We start from the raw sequence: 19,196 nt of genomic DNA, 5'->3' as shown, positions 1-19,196 counted from the left end.
TTAGTCTCTTGTCCTAGACTGAATTCACTCCTGCGAAATCAGCTTTATTATTTTTAAAGAGAAGATGTGCAGTAGGTTACATGTTTTTCATCATTAACTTAGATCATACCCCCACGCTACACTGTGTATGCTACGCTTCAGCTAAAGCATATAATAAATGACAAAAAATATATAATTAATGCAGGATTGCCACACAAGAATTGCTGCGTCCAACACTGAATCCATCATGTGTCCTTGCTCCTCGACTTTCTGACATGCTGCCATTATCTCCTCTGAGGTGCAGAGAAGAAAAGAATCCCTCCACAAGCTATTAAAAAATGACAGGGCCAGGTCAAAGGATGAATTTGAAAAGGTAGTAGCTGCATGAATAGGTGGCACACGCTGGCCATGAGGACAAGTAGGCATGATGACAAGATAGGGTACAAAAATAGTGCGTCAACATGTGGAAAACCTTAAACAGTTGAAATATGAATTCAAAATTCCAAAACGAGAAAAGTGTCTGACCAATTGATCTCAGTGAAGACTTACTCACAGCAAATATATTTTTTAAAAAGGAAGTAAAATGTTCTTCAAAGAAAACCTCATGTAAATTTTCTCTTTTAGGACACCTTATCATCTGACAATGGGCCCTCTCTCAGGTCAGAGAAGGGAAACTGAAATAAAACTCCAGCAGCTGAGTGCCCTCCACTGCCTTCAACACTGTGGGGGTGTGTGGGTCAAGACTCCATCATGGAGTCCAGAGTAGCATACTGCCATTGCAGGAGAGCTGGGCAGCGAGTGCCTTTTCTGGCTCCAGGCTCACTGACACATGCATTGACCTAAACACATATCAGTGGGTGGAAAAACATCAATGCTTCATCTGATGTAGGTGCCCAAGGTTTTATGTTTTCACCAATTATAGCTCTGCATTGAGTGATGTTTGATCCAATATGCTCCAAAGACATAAGTCGGTGTAGCCATGTAGTTATTTTTTGGTTAGTACTGTATTTTTCATATAGAAATATAAGTTCATTTGATCAGATTCTGCATTATAGAAGAGTTGGCATATAAGGACGAAGGCACAGACGGTGTCAGTGTTTGGAATCTGTTCAATACAGTGCATGTTTTACACAGAAGGTTTGGGTAATAATGAGAGTTTGGAAACTTTCAAGGTTTCACTGATTCTTCCGATATCCCCTTCTGAAAAAGGCTGGACCATTATTTTGGATCCACAGGATGAACAGCATTGACTGACGATCTTTATTGTACATCGTCTTTTTCTCCCACGAAAAACCGCAGCTCATCTCCCTCCATCTCACCTTGCCCCTTATCCTATCCTCCTCCCTGGCAGCTCCATATTCAGCATCCTTTGTCCAGTATGTCCCTCCTCTTCACATGTTTGAACCGTCTCAGCCTTGCCTCTCTGACTTTATCTCCAAACTGCTCAACCTGAGCTGTCTGGCATATTCCTGTCTAATCTTGTCCAATACCATTTTTTAATTCTTCTCTTTCACTCTTGCTTGCTACCTTTCTGTCACAAATCACCCCAGATATCATCTCCACCTACTCCACCTTGTCTGTACTCTCACCTTCACCTGGCATTTAAACTTTTTCATTACCTATACTCCTTGGATATTCACTTTTCCACCTGTCTCATTCACACACAAATGATATCTTGTTTCTACTGACTTTTATTCCTCTTCTCTCCAGAACATACCTCCACATCTCCTGACTCTCAGACTCTCTCTTCCACCTGCACTCTACTCTTATCACAGATCACAATGTCAGCTGCAAACATCATAATCAATGAGTCAATGAGACTCTTGCCTGACCTCATCTGTCAACCTGTCTATCACCACTGCAGACAAGAAGGCACTCAGAGCGAGTCCCTGATGTAATCCCACCTCTACCTTGAACTCTTTTGGCACCCAATCACATACTTTCTCGATCCACAAAGACACAGTGCAACTCTTTCTGACCTTCTCTATACTTCTCTATCTACACTTAAAGCAAACATCAAATCTGTAGTGCTCTGTATCAGCATGAATCCATGCAGCTGCTCACCGATTGCCATCTCTCTTTTTAACCCAGTTCAACCACTATTTCACACATCTTTATGGTATGCCTCATCAATTCTATCCCCCTGTTTCTACAGCTCTGCACAAAACCTTTGTTCTTGAATATTGGAACTAATAGACTATCGTATGGTACTCTATTCCTCAGACATCCTCTCACTATCAAGATTGTTTTAAACAATCTGGTTAAAAAGTCCACTGCTTTCTCTCCTGAGATTGAAAAAAAAAAAAAACACTTAAAGTTTGCTCAACGAGGTACTTTTTTTTTATTCTTAAGTGTAGCAACTGCTACAAGGTTATTTGCAAAGCTGATGTGAATCCAAACATATTCTATATATTTTTAAATAAAGGTAGATGACATTATACTCTCAGGCATGCTATCTTTAGGGGGAGATTTTGGGTGAACCAACCATGTAAACTGATGTTACTCAGAGCTTACTCTCTTGAGAGCGTGAGAGTGAGAAAGGGAGCAAAGCGCATATGTGAATCAGAGGCTGATGCAGTCAACTGCAATCTTTTCACGGGTGCTGCGTGATTATATCCATAAACTAAGCAAGAAAGCCACAAAACATTCAGGCATTTTAGCAGATGTGGAAGATATGAAGCAGTGCAGGGCAGGGGAGGTGGTGTATTTCCTGTAAGGCTGGAGATATTAATTTATAAGCAGGAAAATCAAAAACAACAAACAGACTAATATTTTGTTAGCACACTTCACCTGTTCCTTGTGTTTGTACCTCAAATCACTTCTCTGCCTGAGACAGTTCTCTGCTTCTTTTTTCTCTCTTTCACAAGTTCCACACCTACGTTTTTTACCTTTCTTTTTGCGTTGCAAGCCTTCCTTTGCCAAGGTTGGCGCAGCTCTGCTTTACATATTTCTTTTCCATATTGACCATCTGTCTCACACAAACAGCTTTTTGAATGATCTCTCTCTCTCACTAATGAATACTATCGGATTTTTTTTTCTTTTACTCCTCTCCATCTGCGAAGATGCCTATGATTAAAGATTCTTACATAAATTAGAATAACATTTTGATCAAATGTTAGTTGTTTTTAAGAAATGCAATGCAACGTTACCCTTTTTGCCTCCACATCTTGCCTTGTAAATGTGATAGATAGATATCACAACCTTTGCAGTAATGTACCAATGAAAATTTCACTCAAGGGTAGCAGTTTATTTATTAAGCATAGTGAGCCCAGGATGTCATTATTCTATGAGAACGGCAATTAGACTGCAAGGTTGTTTGACTGCGGTAGGTGGTACATGCATATGAATTTCATCTCTGAACTCATTAAAATATTTATATACTCTGTGTGTGTCAAAAAAAAAAAAAAAACGACATGTAGTTTGAGCACGACTAAGACTGCTTATAGGTAAGTTCCTAAAGATTCCAAGATTTTAACTGGCCTGAACCTAATTGAACATAATAATTCATCTAACTATTCTGTTCTCTATATTGTGTTTCTTTGACTGGGGTGGTTCACATGGTCAGCAGGTCCTTCCTCTATCAAAGGGAAATTTTGACAGATCTTTATTGTAATTGGCCTCAGAGGTAATAAGAAACACTCATCACCCCATTGGCCTCCCGCTGTGCTTGCATTCCCATTATCCCCCACTCGTTCCAGTTCATTAAACCTCTAGCAAGACTGGCCAGAGTGGTGCAGGAGAGGATGGAGCTTTCCTTTTGGTTAAGAAGATCCATATTCCTTTGATGCCTATCCAAGCTCTAATTGACAGAGAAATATTAATGGTGTGAGAAATGTTTGATAAATAGTTGTAAACCCTTTAAAGAAAAGACCTGGATCTGCTGCTCTACTTTTTTTCCCCTTACGTCTCATCATTTTACAAGCTATATTATCCCATACAAAAAATATTGTTGGATGTTAATGAATCCAGTAGTACTCTCCAGTTATCACTGGGGTTAGTTATATATCAGGACAGCAGAGTAGAAGTGTGTGTGTGTGTGTGTGTGGAGGAGGAGGTGGAGTTCAGGGACCTTTCTGAAGCATTCAAAAGTCTTCCCTCCAGCCTATCTTCCTCTTGGATTTCTGACCTCTCTCTTTCCATCTGGGCATAATAGAAAATTCCTCTGATATCACTTTTTAAGCTTTTGCTGTGTTTTTTTCCCATCTATATGTAGTCATGCTTTTCAAGTTCTTACCAGATGCAGGTAAAAGTCAGAACTGCCAGTCAGACTTTTGGTCTAAGCAAACAGCAATGCCTTTTGTCATTCAAAGATGTCTCTCCATCTCTTTTTTCTTTTTATGTGTTGCTCTCCTTAAGGCCTCCGAAAAGGGAGGTGGAAATTTTAGCTTAGAGCCTGTCTTTTATTTTGTTCATTGAAATGAAATTAAAAGGGTGGTCAATGCTGCACTTCACGCTCAAAGGTTGAGATTGAAATAGGTAACAAAAAATGTGCTCTTCGATAAGCTGTGGAGCAAAAATAACCCCAAAACTTACCATTGGGGATTTTTTTTAAATGTGTTTTAAAGGCATTTTGCTCCCAATCACACATTTCATCACTTGAAATAATGTCCAATCGTTCTGCAAAACAAAATGAATGAAAATCAGTCACTGTGAGGAACAATGGTAAGACACACACTCACACACTTGTTTTCATATCTTAGTGAGGACATCTCATTGACATAATGCTTCCATAGCCGCTTACCCTAACCCCAACCATCAAAAATGAATGCCTTATCCTAACCCTCAGCCTTAACCTAACCATACCTAATTGTAACCCTGACAGTGAAACCACATTTTGAGCCTCAAAAATGCCTTCAAACTCGTGGGGACGGGCATTTTGTCCCCATAAGTGACTGTTGGTCCCCACAAGTATAGTAGCATGCCAATTTTCTGTCCTCACAAAGATGTCTAAACATGTACACACACACACACACACACACACACACACACACACACATGCATTTGAGAACTTGCAATGATACCATTTTGGTCATTTAGAGAAAATTGAATGCATTTTCTCCACTTACTGCACATTTTTGATTCTTTTCTAACTCTCTTAACTCCCTTTTCAAAAATGCCATTTAACTGTGTGTTTTAAATGTCGGTATAACTTGAAATTACTGCACCCAACTAACTCTTATTCATCATTACCAGTTGCATGGTTACTTCTTGGGCTAGTTAAAAAGAACATGTCTCATTCTGAAGTGAGTACAGCTTGCACTAAGCTACTTTAGCACCTGTGATCACAGCTAGCCGTTGCTCAACAACACCAGGAGCTAACACCTGGCATTGTTGGCATCTGCAGGGAAAGGAGGGGTGCGGGGTGGACACACACACACACACAGACACAAACACACGAACAAATGGATTACCACTTGTCTGCAGAAACTATGGCTCAAAATACTGTGTCCAGGGATTTTCAAAATTACCCTCTTCCTGAGTTCAGTCACAGTAAATACTTGAAAAATCATAACTGGTTTCCTGAGATGCCCTAAGGCTGGCCAGGGAAGCACTCCATCTTGATTTTCATGATGGTAACTCTCCTATTATTAACTTTGTGCAAGGTATCGCATTTTTGAATAAGAAGGAGAAAGCCAAAAGGAAGCTGAAACTCTTGGGTGGAAATAGCAGAAGCTATTATCATGGTGCATTATTTTCAAGCTGCCCTGTGGTGGCTTAGCTTGGCCTCGCCATTTGTAAAAAACAAAACAAAACAAAACAAAAACCAAAAACATTACAAACACTAAGCACTCCTGTTTTCTCCTGGCAAGGCACTGTCATTTTCAGGACATGAACATTTGCTCAGTCAGGCTCTCTCATTCTCTTCCTTGACTTCCACTTTACTGATACTGTCATTTTGGAAACATTTGCTCACCAACCACCCTTCTTCTCTGCTCTTCCTCCTTCTGTCTTCCAACGATTCTCTTCTCACACCCTCCTCCTCCTCGTCTTCCTCCTTCTCCGACACACAGAGAAGATAACATGCAGCAGTTTCAGTCTTGGCTGTGTAACGACTTAGCACACCCATTTGCGCCTTTTATATTCATGCCATGCACCTCAAATAGCATCGAGAATTACATCCTGTAGCCTCAGCGAAAAAAGGAAAAGAGCAATACAGAAAGTGCTACAAAAACATACAGTATCATAGCTCAAAGTATTAAAATGCAGCCAAAATATAAATCCCTCTAATGATACCACGGGGGATAAAAAGTACTACAAGGTCAGTAAACTCAGACACATTAGCCTATAAATCCCTGCAGAAATATCATAGTGATTTCTCCACAGGCACCCTAAGCACCACTACATTCTTGGCAGCACAAGCCGGACGCATGCTCCTTAAATCATTTTAACAAAGGACTATATTCATTCCACCTTTGTGTGATGTAGAAAGCAATAAAATCCTCTCCTGAAACCATGTGCTTGGCTGTATTGTAACAGGAGATGTGTTTTTGCGCATGGCCGCATGGTGGCATCCTGCGCTGCGCTGCTGCTGAAGCATCAGATCCCAGCGTTACCTCACGAAGAACCCGGGACTCGTCCTCATCCGAGGCACCGGCAGCCGGGCTTTCCTCTACGGCACGGCTCCCACTCTCATCCTGTGACTGTGTGCAAGTTTCTCCCCCCACCGCCCCCCATTCTCCGCTCAGCGAACTGCTGTAGTTCTTCTCCGCTCCTGTCAAAGCAAATTGGCGACCTTGACGGTGCGCTCTGGGGAGGAACTTTACGGGGGGTGTGCTCCATTTGTGGCGCTCCTCTTCAGAAAGGAAAGGATTCGAGGAAAAGTCTGTTCTGTGCTTTGGAGAAGAAGAAAAGAGAAAGAACAAAAACACCTAAGCACTCCGTCGGGGACAAGGCGAAGGAGGAAGTTTTTAAGTAAAGAGAAGAAGACGAAGAAAAAGAACAAACCAGCATCTCAAGGACGCACGACGTGTAAGTGGGGAAAGGTGTTCTATGAGGTGCAGCTTTCCTTCTTACAGGTGCAGCAAGAGACAGACTGTATTTGGACTTAACCTGGATTCATCTGATTGAGTTGCATCCTTCAGATAAACAAACGCGCTCTGTTTCGGTACTCCTACGGAAATATTTTACCATCAACGAGGCTCGTGGAACTACAGCGAACTTAGACTGTAAAACACACACACAGTTTGACCGAATTTCTCCGGTCGCCACAGGCTACGGCAGAGGCTTGGTTTTGCGCTCAGAGATCGGTGCGCTCTGCTCGACTTTAGTGGTCGCAGGTCCTCCTGACAGAGAGAATCAAGCAGCAGGCGAACGGCACCGCAGCCACGGCGGGACTCGGCCACTACGGCATGCTTAAAGCTCACCGGGCACTTGTTGTCCAGTCCTCCCGGTTTGGGACCATGTTTGAGGACTCCTTTAACAGATCGATGTGGCGCGTCGCATGGATTTTATTTTTTTCCTTACTCATCCACTGCGCACAACCTCAAGGTAAGAAGAGTGCTGGATCGCCACTGTACCGATGAGCCATCACACCGGCCCACTGGTGTTTGTAGCTACCTGCTGTGTTAGATGTTAATGTGGAACCCTTTCCGGTGTGGTGTGGCACCGGATTTTTGCAGTCTTCATCCTTTTGCACGTAGCCCACAATTTTCTCATTAGGCTTCACATCAGTGACACGCTGAGCTCTTTTAAATGTGGCACCACTCTCACGTTTGTGCTTTAATAAACATTTAAAATAGGCTGTTTTTCCCCACACTTCACGTATATCAAACTTCATTGAGTTCACCCACACCGATGTGGGTGAAGTCTAGAATCTAATGAGACACATTTAAGGCTTCTCAAGTTTTCAAAAAAGACCGTTTTAACGAATACTCTTATTTATTTATTTATTCATTTTATACTGCTGTTTTTTTGTTTTACAGTATGAACATGTGTAATGAGCCCCTCTGATGTCACGTGCCATTACGAGCCAAGCTGTTAAAATGTTAAGCTGATTAATAAGTACAAAATAATTAATCACTCTTCCCCTCAGGAAACTAAACTTTGCACGGCAAACAAGCGCGGCAAACAAATACATACATATTGAAATGCAACGATTAGAGCGGGCACACAGACGTAAAGTATCAAATGTTGAAAATTAATTGGTTTTCTGAGAATTATGCAGCCTGAGCCGAGGGAAGCACCAGCCAAGTGTGGCAGTTCACAGGGAATCGGTGGCGGCGTTTTATCTTCTTTTTTTTATTATCTTTTTTTTTTTCTCTTTTTCATGAGTGGTTGCCCGAGAACGACTCAAATTCTCAGCGCAATAATCCCACAAGATCTCCTGTAATATTTCTGTGGAGACTCGGTGCCCAGAAAGAGTCTACTGTAACCTCAGGCATACTTCCTTTTATTTTTACCCACCTATCACAGCCCTGCAAGGTGTTAATTTTTATGCTGTTTTACTAAAGTCGGTTGCTTTTTTTTTTTTACTATTCTAAAAGAAAACTTGGTTGCTCCGGTAGATTAACGTGTACATTACTGTCACTTTGATTCAAACGCACATTTAGTGGGGTCAGGAGTTTGCACCATGGGTTCTTGCTGTTGCTCCAGGGGTTCCTCGCTTAAGTAGAGCCTGGAAAATTGCTAGAAAATGAAAATGGAAACATGATGAACATGACTGAGGGTTGTCCTCTTTCTTCACACTTCAAAGCTTCATCACACACTGCACAAAGTGGAACTCTTGTACTGTGTCTCGTCGACCTCTCATTCAGGCATGTTCAGAGTATATATGTTCAAACATATGTATTCTGAACATGGATCAGGAGACACTGACAGTCTCAGGATGACAATCTTCTCGTTCTTTGCCTTCCTCTGCTACACCACCTCCGCTCAGGTAGTTGGGATTCAGGTACTGATGGCTCTATGAAGAGAGAGTATTGCCGCTCAAGATAGACTCTAAGCTCTTGTGGGGCTTACTCAATAATACAATGTAGGAAAGATGAATTAAAAAAAAATGTGCACACACAAACAAACAAGGCCGATATCCATCATTCACAGGGGTATATCCCAGCGCTTGACATTTACAACAGATTGATAACTCATGTGTCCTAGGGATTAGGAGTCCTGACATTGTTGTTTCCTCTTTCTCTATAACTGCTTCTCTCCTGCTGTTTGTATCTGATTCTAGATGCTTTGCCCCACTCTTCTCTCTTTCCCTCTGAATGCTTATTTAACCAAGCAAGTTAAATAAGAACACATTATTTACAGAGGTGGCCTGGGGAGAATGTTTTGCGAGTTTTTCTGTGGTTATGCACTGATGCATACAGAAAATATGCATGCATGTGACTATGTATGTTGGGGATGAAGGCTTGCAATCACTCTCACTCTCTTTCTGCTCAATCCATCCAGCAGCAGCTCTCAGATTCCATTACATAGTCACTCTTGGGTCAGAAAATGTAGGATTTAATTGGACTCTCTTCAGACCATTCAGAGTGCAGCTCGTTGAAAGTGACCCCAGTGTGGGATGCTCTCTTTCCACCCGATGATTAAAGAACATGATGAGGCAAGTAGCCTGCCTCTGGATGGACATGTCAGCCAGTGCTTGCCATATTTTAATGACCAGTCTGCTAAAACAGCTTTTTAACGATGGGAGAACAGCCTTCATCAGACCAAAGTGCTATGAAGTCTTGCTTTAGGGCTTGGTGAGCAAAGAGGGATCTTCTTCGGTCCTTTTATTTCGTACATTGTCATTCATCGTCATTGTGTGGCAGGGAAAAGAGTAAAAAAATGTCTCATTATTAAATGATGTACATCAGGATTAAAGTGATGGCAAAAGATTAGCATTTAGTCCATCAGTAGTTCTGATTATATCCAAAATAGGAAAGCATTCCGTGGTTTAAACAAAGACCCTTTAACTTTTAAACACCTTATTTTCGGTTACTGACACATAAGCACACTCTTTTCTTGAAATTGAATAAAAAAGCCTTTCTGCAAACTCAGTCTGGATATTGTGTTTAAAGTGACAGTTATAAGAGCTGTCTGGTCTGTCCCACTGTTCACTCTCATTCGCTTACTGAGGTCATGCCGAGACAATGCTGGGCTCGCCTGCTGGTTTTGTCATTTCTAACATGTCTATTTTGGAGCTTTGAGCAGCAGGGGAGGACTCTATTGGAATGTCATGTTTGGCACAGACACATCGGCGTCACTCAACGTCTGCAGATTATGTTGACTAGCTACAGCTCAACTCGAGGAGCTTCGCAGGGACTTCAGGATTTCATTCTGTCAGAGGAGTGGCACTCAGATTAACATTAGTAAGCGTGGTTATGACAGGGTGCGTGGCGCTACTAGGACATGGCGCAGGAATCAGCCACAACATTTTTAGAGCTGTGGTGTGTTTGTAGCTTAATGTATTGGACATGAATCTTGACACAATCATAGAAGTGCAGTGTGTCATCTCCATTTTCAATCTTAGAGGAAAGTTGATTGAAATTGTGTGAATGAAATGAGATGGTCGCCTTTTGGGAAAAGCTCTTGACTCGTTTCGATGAAAGTAAAATTTAACACATTCTTATTACAAGCAACAAAAAAGGGTGCATAACTGAAGGTGATCATCAGATATTTTTAGTAACTTAATCAGTTGTTTCAGTGAAGAAGGTGAAGCTGCATTTTCAAGGGAGAAATGTTGAGATAGAGATTTTTGCATTTTTGTTACCTTGATGTGACTCATCTTTTCCACTAAATGGTCATTGTGTGTTTTATTTGCCCCCACTTGAGAAGGTAATTTCCAGCCCCTTTGGAGATAAAACTCAGACTGCAAGTGTCTGAAACACTGTGTATATAGAGCAAGGGACACTTTACATCAAGACTATTAATCTATTTCCCGTTACCCTTTACAGTCAGCTTTGGTCTTTTGTGTATCACATTTTTATTAGTAACAAGTACACACGTTCTTTGTAGGATTACTGAAACTTATTGTTATGGATTTGGACAAAGTTGAAGTAAGTGAATTGAGCTAAGCCAAAAAAAAAAGAAAAAAAGAATCAACTGAGATTGGACTGAGAATGATTTGTGGAGACAGAGGGGTTGAGAGAATGTCTCCAGACTACAAATGTCCTGATTTGTCACTCATCTTAATTGACAGACTGGGGATCTCTGTTTCCTTGTAGCAGCTGTGCCCTGTGAAATGATTTTCAAAGGGAAGGAGAGGAAAAAAAGCGAGGCTGTCGTAGATCCCTGCAGCCAGCACTTTGGCAAAAGGTCACAACATATCGCTTTTAGTATTCAGGGCTGGCAAGAAAACTCATGGTCAAAGTCCAGTGATAGATTTCTCAGAGGGATGTCTAGAGTTTCACTGCGCTACATTCAATAAAACAAAACTACCCACCGAAGGTCTCTAGTAGTGGCAAGTCTAAGAGAGAGGTGTAACTAAAGACCTTCTGTTTTTCTCTCTGGATAGCACTTTCAGAGCTTTTTGAAGTGGGACTTTTATTTATTGATCTTGGCCCGATTTTCCAGTACCATACAGCCAAGAAGGTTAAGAGTGGGACTATGTTATTAAATTGCCACACATAGTATTTGAAAATTTATGACAGAGCGTACTAATTGCTTAGATATATGTTAAAAAAAAAACACTTCAAAGAGAAATATCAAGAAACACTCTCTGCACACTATCAACGTGAGAAGTCTTCGGTAAACTTGTATTGCTCACACGTGGTACTTTTGCTTGAGTCAGAGGCTATTCTTTAAATTGGACAATGAATTATTTAATTAGGATGAACAATTCTTCGTGGTGTAGAACCAACAGAACATGAACTGTCACTTCCCCGGAGAATCATCGCGGAGGGAAAAGAATAGGAAGAGGAGGAAAATGATCCTGATTATGGTTGTCTGCTGTTTGATCTTTGTGACAAAATAGTGTAAAAATTGATGCGCTTAGATGGGAAAGAAAGGATGAGAGTTTAACGTGAAGTGAGGTGGCATAAAAATGGGGCCACCAACAGTGGCTCCCTTCCTAGAGGGTGCTGCAAAGTAACAATAGTAAGGAATAATCAATACCATTTCACAACTTTCTGTTCTGTGATTGCTTCCCTAAATTCCCCCATTGGCATGCCAGACACTCTCCCTTTTTTTTCATTTTCAGTTCATGGAACATTGTAAGAAGTTTAATCCTAAAATTTCAACCAGCTCCTCTCTTGGAAATAGCTATGTAACCTCAAAAAGAGGCATTTTTATTGGAAAATTGGAAATTTCAGATTATGCTATTTTAAGTGCTGTGCAGTCCAGACAGTTTGACCAGAGCAAACTGAGGCGATGATGTAGTAGCCTAATTCACAAATAGTCTCTTTAAGCCGCTGTCATTTTGCCCACTGCCTGGAACATGGCACAAAGGAGTCTGTTTGCCATAGCTGTCCTATTTGTCTTTGCATGGTTATTAATTTGGCTTCTGGGAATGGGAAAAGAGGCCACCCAGACCAGCTGGGAATTGTCAGTATACACTGAGAGAGACAAGGGTCATTGCTGAATGACTGAAAGCAATTTGAATATTTTTGTGAATCCAAAAACAGAGGGTGTACTCTTCTCCCTTTTGGCTTTAGTAGTGATGATGAGTTGGCTTCATTGTTCAGCCATATAGTCTAATTGGGGCAATGACTATACTGGATTAAACCAGCACTGCTGACTGTCTTTTTTTCTCTGACATGGTCTTCTTTGATCATTCTGCTTTGCACTAGGCCAAGTTAGATTACCTGCACAGAAATTATTGCTCCATTTGTTCCTCGTGTTTGTGAGTGCACATTTTCATGCACAGCAGAAGTTGAAGGTGGTTTGAAGAATGTATTTGTAAAGGCTGAGCTTGTGCGTTTTGTGCACCTTTATTTACAGGTGTTAGTATTTACCCTTTGATGTACGGTATGGAGAACACTGATAGCTTACATGTTTATTGTACTTGGCTTTTCAGAAAGAACACTACAGTGTTGTTTTTTTTTTTTCCTTTTGAAGCCTCTGCTCCTTTCGATCTACTGTGTGTGAGCTGGAACAATAAAGCCTCAGCATGAACAAGGTTTATGCACTGCGAATGGATTGAAGGATTTACAGTAGGGCATTCCACCTTGTTTTAATATCACTGTGCTGAAAGCATATCCTGTGTTTTTCATATTTGCTGAGGCAAGCCAAGCCACACTTGTGCACTCTCACAGCTTGTTAAATTAGCATCTGGGGGCCTTCTGTACTTCTGTGCCACACACGTGGGATTCCAATGCACAATACCTCGTAGTGAGCATGATCGGCTCTTGCTTACGTCCTTCAAATTAGACTCCAAAAGGACTTCAACAAAATAATAAGCGGGAGGTATGAATGTGATTACAGACTTGAACTTTTCCCTCACTGTTTAAGTGGGACATTATGCACCTCGCAACACGCAGGGGGGAGTCACAGTCAAGGCCTGTTTACCATCATCATCCCTCATCTGGCTAGATGGAAATGAGCACAGACCTTAGAGTGACACTAGCTTCAGGAGGCCCCCAAACCCAACGCACTCATGTGGATCCTTGTGTGTTTACAATTGAAATGCACTCAGATTGGCTGGAGGCTTTGGAAACCACCTATGAACCCTGTAATTGCTGTTCCCCGGGGGATGTGTTTTGTGTGAGTGTGTTTGCCGGTGAACTATGAATTTGAATGCATACATTAGCTCTATGGGCTTGTGGGTGTTCATCTGTTTACAAGCGGTGGCCAGTCTAAGCCCACAAACCAGTAAGCAGTCTTAACTATCACATCTCTGGCATACACACCGGGTTCCCCTGGAGCTACAATAATGTCCCCACTACTAGTTCATGGAGTTCATGAAGGGGGATTAAATTGGAAATGCCCACAGCAATACATATCTTATAATAAAAGGGACCCGGACTAAACTGTTCCTCCTTTCTGCAAAGATTTGCACCACTGGCATTACTCTGCGTTGAAGAAACCAGATGACAAGCAGATCATTTTAAAGACTTGGATAAGGACGGTAGAGGGTCTGATCGATTCTGACAATCATGCCATTTTTAACAGACATCTCATCAAAGGCCCATTCTCTTTTTCGCCATCCCATTACCCGTCTATCCAGCACTTGGATCCACTGCCTATTTACCCATCCCATGCAGGAATAATGGGCCTTCACCCCCAGTTGGATTAATCAGCCATAACCATATGCTACCGTGTGCAATTATGCTGCAATTTTGACCATGGGGAAACAGCTGTTGCCATTTGAAAGGGTGGAATAAGATTGTAATTGCCTTAACTTTGATTTGTAGGGTGCTTTGATTTGATGAGAGAATACATTTTTATGCTTTACATAATAATATTGTGGAATGAAGAGAACTATTAGAACATGAGACTTTTTCCACTTCCAGATGCATTTGAAGGATAACCTTGCTGTTATGAGCTATTACTCACACATTATATACAAAATGAGTGTGTTTATTCATTTGGGTCTGAATGGGCTTTCTATTTTCTAAGGCAGTGTTTTAGATTCAACCATCTAATGACATTTGAATATGTTTGTGTGGTGCTGCTTTAACATTTCGATACAGGAGATTCTTCTTTCTCTCCAGGTATCGCATCAAAACTGGTTTCTTTCTTATATGAATAAGCATGTCATGCATTTCATCTTCTAGGCTTTTCATTTACACAGAATTGGCTGCATTTGGTCACAATTGTTGTGTAGGACTGGTCCAGTTGGAGAAACATGCTAAAGAATTTCAGGGAAAATGTGAACAGGTCTGTGTGTATCACTTTTCTCCCAGTACGATTGGTTGATTGTATAAATAAATTGGTACTTGGTAAGCTTATTGTTGTCAGTTTTTCACTAATTTGGATGTCTACCTCCTTGAGAATTTTCTGCTGAACAGCAGCAGAGGGTAGTGCATCCTTCCTTTCTTGTTGGTCTTAAGCTCGAGTGAGAGCTGGCAATGTATAGTCTATACTGCTTTACCGTAGAACAAAGCACCAATGTGGAAGTCATCATTCTGACAATTTTCACAGCTAATAAGCTATCCCAGAGCTCATAAGCTGCACACAAACAAATAGATTTTCTTTAAACCTCACAAATGTATAGCATTTCCTAAGAAAGCAACCAGGACATCAGAGTTTTATATGTCAGATAGTTTATAGAACATTCTGTATATCGCTTAATTTTCCTGCCTCATTTTTGCCACTTGCCTGTGGCGTAGAAAGCACTCCTTTAATTTTTCATATACCCGACAATTACAGGCTTTATTTTCTAAAGCTTTAAAAGAAAAGTACACTAAATGATGCATTGCAGTTGCAGCTCTGCAGTTGCTAATTTGTTTCTTTGTGTTAATATGTTAACCTTTTAACTGACTGAGAGGTAAAAACCAGGAATGGACTAATGGGATGCCTTTTTAATGCATTAGCTGTGTGGGATTGAAATTGTCTTCCTTTTTTAATAGTGCAATAAATGACTCCTTCGTGACACTTCTTTGAAAATTGTGCTCAAATTCATGAAACATTGTTCTTATTTTCCTTTTATTTGTTCCTTTTAATGCTTAAGGGCCAGTCTCAAGAGATTTAAGGCATGGATCCCTCAATAAAAAATGTCTTACATCTCTGAAAAAGAATGTTCTGGCATTTTTGTTTTTGCACTGATCATTGACGCCTGTGATATTGCTTTTGAAGAGTTCCTTTGACTCCTGCCAAGCTTCATGTAAACACCAAGCACTGTTGAAATTATTTTTTTTTGCAGATGTAATTTCTAAATGTTGTCTTATGTGAAAAGAAAGATAGTCAAAGATGGAATGAGGCAGAGGGAAAAGGAAAAGGTGATCGCAGCATCACCAATTAACTGGAAGCTAATCAAAGCCTTTATTTGAAACTTTTGTGAGTCTGTGTGTGACATTTTTGTCCCTTGAAGGCTGACAAGCTCCTGATTGCTTTCTTAGCCAGCTGCTCATCCATCACCACATTCAGCTACCCTGCTGGTATCATCTTAAAGGCTTAGAATCTGATATCACCTTCTAATTGAGATTCCTATTTTATCTGTGACTCTGAAAGGTGGAAGAAAATGTTCCACTTTGAAAGAAAGACATACTTTCATAGCTTTTCTGTATACTTTACACTTGAGCACTTTCCTAAATTTAGATTAGATTAGATTAACATCTTGATCATCATTTGCTTGGATAGACTTTACACATGACCAAATTATTTAACACTCTTAGCAGTCAGCTTAATGGGAATAACCCATTGATAATAGAAGGTGGCAGAGTGAAATGGATGTTTGGACACTGGGCTTTGACCTCGTGCATTACTTGTGCTTGACCTCAACTTAAGGACACTAATTGTAGCCTTACTGACACCGTGCACACATTCACTGATGCGATACCAGATCACACATTTGTAGACGCACACACATAAAAAACAAAACCTATCCCACAGGTTTGTCACACAGAGTGAATCACTCTCAAAGCTGATCAGTGCAGGCGGCAAACTCTCCATCCATCTTGATTTGTCAATAGCAACAATTTTAATTACACCTGAGTGCTGTCAGGCTGCCAAACTGGGCGGGGAATATTGATTCAATCCCAGTAATTGATTAATTGCTTTGTATAATGGGGCAGTTTTCTATTGAATCCCATCTCTTATTTTGCCATTCACTTCATTTTGTCATTCTATGTATTGTGTTAACAGAGTGAGGTGTTCACCCGAAGACAGAGTTTTTTGTGGCGTGCTTGTAAAGAGGTCCCTCCATATTTTAGTCTAGCAAAAGTGGCATATTAAGGAGAAGGAGCCCTGTTGTTACTGTACAGCAATAGATAACCACTAAGTACTGGGCAGGCATTGCAGTACATCACTGCAGCCATTATGTGACAGTTAAAGGGGGTGAGAGATTTGGAGCCACAGCTGCCAGGGACCTTTTACTCAAAACTATAGCTTAAATTTGTGTGACTGTTTTTCACAGCACTCCACTGTCTTGTGAAATGGCCTCCTACTTTTATATTGCCATTTGAGAAGACAATACATACTAGTGGTAAAAGAAGTGTGGATGGCCCAGTGTATTGGCCAGTGCCACAGCTCTCTAAATCCTTCTTCCTGCCTAGCAGAAATCTTTAAAACTGTTATAACGTGAGAGAAGTAAAGAGCTGCTCTGGATCCCGACCCTACAACCATAACAATACCACTGAGCAGACTAGCTTGAGTTTACATGGAACAGAGTTGCTTACCTTTGTCTTTCATTTAGTACTCCAAGTGTTAGTCAGACCATAATTGTACTTGTTAAATGTACCATAAACACTATAAAGTAGTGCAGTTCAGTTTTGATAAACTCCCTGTGAAACAGCTGATTACATTTTAAAAACGAGATAAAAACAGGACTACTAATTATGGAAGTTGTAAAAAGCTTAACTCCCCAGTGACTTCACTGACTGTAGTGGTATTTGTGTGGTCACAATTTAGATTCCAGCGTGGTCTTCTGGGTATTTACACTGAGTGTGGGCTTTATTTAAACAAAGAAGTTAACGAGTGTTTTGACAGTGTTTGTTTCTTGTGGCTGTTTTTTGGGGGCTGAGGGTGAGGTGGGTAGTTACAGCAGAAATGATGACTAATGGAAAAACTGAATATGGGGAGTAAATACTAGATCGACCAGCCATTCATCATCCTAAGTTTGCATTGTACAGCACATAACAAAGATGAGACAACAAGTCATAAATAATGATACGATTAAACAGAATGCATTTGGGTTTCTTTTTTCTATTCTAAATACACATTTCTAAGTCAAAACCAAACAGTCACTGAAAATTCTTAACTTAATTGATTATGTTTGCTCAAAGCACAAATGATTAGTTTAACCACCCTTCAGTAGTGTCTTGCTTTGTTTTCCTTGCCCAGAAATCCCATAATGGCCTGCTTAAAGAGAATCTCATGAGAGGGGTGTTCCAGTGTTCATACACGACATGTCATCGCATTTTTTTTTCTTTTTTGCGTGCATCGCATACGCAGTAGTTAGTTGGATATTGAATGTTCATTTTCTTCAAACAGTAGCTTTAGTGATGGTAATGGTGAATGAGACATTCTGATCATTGCCTGCATACCCAGTTTGGTACTTTTGTGTATATACAGTATCTCCCAAAAGTGAGTACACCCGTTTTGTAAATATTTTATTGTATCTTTTCATGGGACAACATTGAAGATATGACACTTTGATATAATATAAAGTAGTCATTCTACAGCTTGTATAACAGTGTAAATTATATAACTTGTATAGCCATTATTGCCTAAACCGCTGGCAACAAAAGTGAGTACACCCCTAAATGAAAATATCCAAATTGTGCCCAATTAGCCATTTTCCCTTCCTGGTGTCATGTGACTCATTAGTGTTACAAGGTCTCAGGCGCAAATGGAGAACAGCTGTGTTGAATTTGGTGTTATTGCTCTCACACTCTCTCATACTGGTCACTGGAAGTTTAACATGGCATATCATGGCAAAGTATTCTCTGAGGATCTGAATAAAAGAACTCTACATTAAGATGGCCTAGGCTATAAGAATATTGCCAACACCCTGAAACTGAGCTGCAGCACGGTGGCCAAGACCATACAGCAGTTTAACAGGACAGGTTCCACTCAGAACAGACCTCGCCATGGTCGACCAAAGAAGTTGAGTGCACGTGCTCAGCGTCATATCCAGAGGTTGTCTTTTGAAAATAGATGTATGAGTCCTGCCAGCATTGCTGCAGAGGTTAAAGGCGTGGAGGGTAAGCCTGTCAGTGCTCAGACCATACGCCACACACTGCATCACATGGCTGTTGTCCCAGAAGGAAGCCTCTTCTAAAGATAATGCACGAGAAAGCCTGCAAACAGTTTGCTGAAGACAAGCAGACTAAGGACGTGCATTGAGTTTACATGAGTTAAGATGGTGTCAAGGGTCAGTGGTGGCAACCAGGTGAGGAGTACAAAGACAAGTGTGTCCTGCCTACAGTCAAGCATGGTGGTGGGATGTCATTGTTTGCTGCTGGCACTGGGGAGCTACAGTTAATTGAGGGAACCATGAATGCCAACGTATACTGTGACATACTGAAGCAGACCATGATCCCCTCCCTTGAGAAACTGGGCCACGGGACAGAAGTCCAACATGATAACAACCCCAAACACACCTCCAAAAAGACGAGTGCCTTGCTAAATAAACTGAGGGTAAAGGTACTTGACTGGCCAAGCATGCCTCCAAACTTAAACCCTATTGGGCATCT

General features: G+C 40.9%; 1 protein-coding gene across 5 annotated transcripts in view; it reads left to right on the top strand.

Annotated features, from left to right (window-relative positions):
- The first annotated feature begins 6,559 nt into the window (after nucleotides 1-6,559).
- Nucleotides 6,560-19,196, top strand: part of sdk2b (sidekick cell adhesion molecule 2b) — a 262,786-nt gene continuing 250,149 nt past the window's right edge. For all 5 annotated transcript variants that reach the window (XM_005458186.4, XM_013276448.3, XM_013276447.3 and 2 more), the window contains exon 1: nucleotides 6,560-7,467. In XM_005458186.4, the coding sequence (XP_005458243.1) occupies nucleotides 7,329-7,467 (139 nt within the window). In that variant the 5' untranslated portion in view covers nucleotides 6,560-7,328. The remainder of the gene's footprint in view (nucleotides 7,468-19,196) is intronic.

Source organism: Oreochromis niloticus, linkage group LG8, assembly GCF_001858045.2.
Source record: "Oreochromis niloticus isolate F11D_XX linkage group LG8, O_niloticus_UMD_NMBU, whole genome shotgun sequence".
NCBI classification, from domain to species: Eukaryota; Metazoa; Chordata; class Actinopteri; order Cichliformes; family Cichlidae; genus Oreochromis; species Oreochromis niloticus.
This window is presented reverse-complemented; position numbering and strand designations above follow the sequence as displayed.